At 45.4% G+C, this 4251-nt stretch overlaps 1 protein-coding gene across 1 annotated transcript; it reads left to right on the top strand.

The window, feature by feature from the left end:
* The first annotated feature begins 528 nt into the window (after window positions 1–528).
* On the top strand, window positions 529–3700 carry LOC146190202 (putative G-protein coupled receptor No18). The gene is made up of 2 exons (XM_084599776.1): window positions 529–1266; window positions 3203–3700. Exons 1-2 carry the CDS (start codon window positions 547–549, stop codon window positions 3698–3700), a joined length of 1218 nt encoding a protein of 405 aa, XP_084455902.1. The 5' UTR covers window positions 529–546.
* Window positions 3701–4251: the final 551 nt, after the last annotated feature.

Raw genomic sequence — 4251 nt, 5'->3', positions numbered from 1 at the left:
AGAACGTGACAGATGACTTTAAGTGCTTAAGAATCAGCAATTGTGCTTATTTTTAATTAAATTCGTTTCGAAGCTGACATGAGCTTGATTCGCAGCGGTTAGATATTTAGCCTAAAAAAAGAAAAAATCGCCCTTGCGCGTGTTTAATGTCTCTGGTCGTTCGTTTAGGGTGCGCTGCCTCGTTATTTGAAAATGCAATACTAACTCGCCCACTATTCTATGTTGCTGCTGTACACAAAGAAAAGTGAAGTTCAACTTAAGATTAACATATAATAATGTTTATTACTTGGCTCCCCTCCTTAATTAGGAAAGTCTCTTGAGCGAGACAAGCAACAAGTACTGTCACTATATCTTTTATTCCCTTTCAGGTTTTACGCTCCAACTGGTTTGGTGTAAGCCGACCACAGGGCGAGTACCCCTCAAGCCATGATCACCCCAGAGAGCCGTCTTGAGCAGTCAGCAGCCAGCACAGCCATGACGCCACTCCTCTATGGGGGAGTTATGTACGACACGCGTGAAAACGTGTCGTCGAGCCTCGCTTCCATCATGAGGCTTGCTAACGGCTCCAATGTTACGGCCTCCTCGAGTGGCATCAATGTTGGAGACACTGGGGCTGGAGGCACCAGCTTCTCGCTTGCTGTGCCGATTCCAGAAGCCGTGGTCACTGTGCTCGTCCTGTCGGCCATCGTTGCCGGAACTGTGTTTGGAAACATTTTGGTCATACTGGCGATCTTCACTTATCGTCCGCTTCGTAGCGTGCAAAACATGTTCATCGTGTCTCTTGCCGTGGCTGACATCGCCGTAGCGCTCCTCGTAATGCCGTTCAACGTGGCCTATTCCATCATGGGGCGCTGGGTGTTCGGCTTGCACATGTGCGAACTGTGGCTCACATGCGACGTGCTGTGCTGCACGGCTTCCATACTCAACCTGTGCGCCATTGCTCTTGACCGGTACTGGGCCATCCACGACCCCATCAACTACGCACAGAAGCGTACCCTGCGGCGTGTGCTTCTCTCCATCGTGCTAGTGTGGGGCATCAGTGGTCTGATTTCGGTGCCGCCTCTGATTGGTTGGAACGACTGGCCGGAGCAGTTCGACGACACATCACCCTGCCAGCTGACTGAGGAACGTGGCTACGTGCTTTACTCTGCGAGTGGCTCCTTCTTTGCACCGCTCCTCATCATGACCATCGTCTATTTCAAGATATACTTAGCCACCAGACGCCGGCTCCGAAAGCGCGCCAAGGCTGTTGCGGCCACGCTGCAGGTAGGGCCTCTCCGGGGAAGGTATTTGGAGCTTGGACAGACCCTTTTGATAATTGACTAAACCTCACTATGCCGAAATGGCTGTGTTCTTCCTCCAATTCTTTCATTAGCTTTTCTGAAAACATTCCGATATTTTGTAAGTTCGAAACAGGACGTGAATCACGCCTTATCCAATCAGAGGGTAAATGGTATGGAAGGAATAGTGATCCGCTACTCGGTATCTGAAGTGATATGCAGGGGACATACACATTCATGTCGCATAGTATACACTTGATATTTTCATAGCAATATTAGCTTAGAATATGTGGGGAATTGATGTGCGGGGGACATACAGTGTCATGTCGCATAATAACCTAATATTTTCATAACATATTAGCTTAGAATATGTGCTGAATTGATGTGCAGGGGACATACAATGTCATGTCGCATTGTGAAATTGGTATTTTCTTAACAAAATTAGCTTAGAATATGTGCTGAATATTCCAGTGTCATCTAAAAACTTCGATTCTTCACAGATGCAAGTTTCTTCGCAAGTGCAGCGGTTACGGCTGCAATTGGCCTATACACATTACATTGTTATTGTAAAACTGTTTGCTCGATATCACGGGACACTTAAATATATATGATGTGGACCATCGGCAGACGTGGCGTACCATCATCGGTAGGTTCACAACTTAGCGTACATTTAAAACAGCTTCAATACTATTAAAATATCGCTCACGGAGAGGTAGAGCAGCATTCATTGACATCACTTGCATATGAGAGCATTTGCATGCTGGCCCGTAGAATCGATACGAATACCCTTGTGTCAGCCAGTCGTCATAAATAGGATACTTTCGAATACGTCAAATGCACGTAATTTCAAAATAAAGATATAAATTGCGAAAATGAGATTGCCTCATGTTTCTTTAAAGAAAAGTATTTTTTAGTAGAAATGACCAGTCTTAGTAATTTCGCATGGGTGAATCAGAGGCAAAAAATTATTAAACAGCTTGGGCTACTGCTACCTGTTTAAGATCTGAGACTGCTCTTTAAATGTATACATTTTCTTTGCATTGCTGGTTTTGTGTGCATGCAAAAATCAGCATGGATACTTTCCCACATACCTATGTAAAAACTTAAGTAAAAACAGATTTCACGGAGCTTTCTCTGCTGCCACTGGCTGCTGGCTCATTTCGTAATATTTCATAAGAGGCGATCATTTTGCAGCATTTCTCTGCTGCATAGCATTCTTTTTTTTGTGTGTAAAATGTTGTTGTTCTTCTCCTCTAATTTGATGGCATCGTAAAATGTTTTGTACGAAGTTCTGACGAAGTCAAAGAATACGAACGCAATCAGTAATGAATGATCAACATTTTGATTATAAATTATAGAACTTGTATAACAACGCTACAACAGCTGAAAGCGGTAATTCTATGCATTTAATTTCTGCAATTGCCGCTCAAAAATATTATGAAAAATTATCTCAAAAATAATAAAAGCGCCACACACAAGAACGCAAGGAGGGAGACCCAGCGCTTACTCGCAACTGAAAGGTTCTATTTGGAAGCTTCAAGAGATACACAAACCAGCACCAACTTCGAGCAATCACGTGTAATCCAATGCACGGGAAAGCGCTAAAGGAATAAAAGGAATCAGGCGCTAAAAGGAAAAACTCAAACCTCAAGCCGGTCGCACTCTACATTTTTTTTCTTCACTTCGAAGTTGCTTCTAATCTAATTTCTTTGAGAGAAGTATTTCTTAAAACTTTGATCCAGCAATTTTAAGGAAGTTCGAGGATGTTTTCGCAGTGCAGACTACCATAGAAAAGCTGCAAGACTGATACTTAGTATTGATTATCACCAAAGTAACAGAGCAAAGAGCGAAAAAAAAAGTTATCCAACATATTACGTATTTTGATGAGTAATGTTTCGCTCTGTCCTTGGATACTGCCGCAGGTCAAGCCTTCTGCACTGACTGCCTTGCCGCCTACAACACACGAGAACTCATCAGCCGACTCGCCTCAAACTGAGCAGAGTCCCATCGATCCTGACATGGACAGCGTGACTGCGATCCGGACCGACGACGTTGTGGACGCTCGCGGCAAAACTCAGCAGAACGGCGGCAACGGGGCCGCCACCGCAGGGACCTGCAGGGACGCGCCCAACGTGAAGCAGTACATGGAAGAGCGCCAGCGCATCTCACTCTCCAAAGAGCGGAGGGCTGCACGCGTGCTGGGCATCGTGATGGGAGTGTTCGTGCTGTGCTGGCTTCCATTTTTCCTGATGTACGTCATCCTTCCCTTCTGTCCCCAGTGCAGCATTGCACCAAAGACGGTGAACTTCATAACCTGGCTGGGTTACGTCAACTCGGCTCTGAATCCGGTCATCTACACAGTGTTCAATAATGACTTCCGCAAGGCGTTCCTCAGGATTCTGTGCCGCAGAAGAAGATGAGAGACCACTGCCCAAAAGCGAGGTGAAAAAGCTAGCGAAAACGCCTTGTTCGCAAGAGTGTGCGCGCGAGAGGAAATTACATTGACTATTGAGCAGTGTGTACCAAAACCATGGTGCGCTTTTGTGCTGGATTATATCATGTGCTACGTTCTGTTGTGCTCTGAGCAAAAATTTGGGAGCGTCACCACGTGTTTGGTTCAAATGTGACCGGTTGAGGAAAGACCTGCAGCACCGCTGTGTCTTCCAGTTATAACCTGGACAGCTGCGGTCCTTACGCGCTCGGCAAGAAAAATATATCGAGCACTTGCCGATGCTCGTTTTGGTTAAGCTGTCCCTTCGGGCGAAGTTGGTCTCGTGCGAAGTGAGCAGGTGTAAAATACCTACTTGAAAACGCCAGCCAGAAACAAAAAGTGCTGCTTACAAGCTGCGCAGAAAAAAAAAAAAAAACATCTGTAATGTTTTGCTCGAATACAGGGTGGAATCCTATTTTCTTGAACGCAGATCTCTGAAAACTGCGTTTGCTTATTGAGAAAGCTGCGCGAAGAGTTGCA

Source organism: Amblyomma maculatum, chromosome 4, assembly GCF_055883805.1.
Source record: "Amblyomma maculatum isolate TAMU_Amacu chromosome 4, ASM5588380v1, whole genome shotgun sequence".
NCBI classification, from domain to species: Eukaryota; Metazoa; Arthropoda; class Arachnida; order Ixodida; family Ixodidae; genus Amblyomma; species Amblyomma maculatum.
This window is presented reverse-complemented; position numbering and strand designations above follow the sequence as displayed.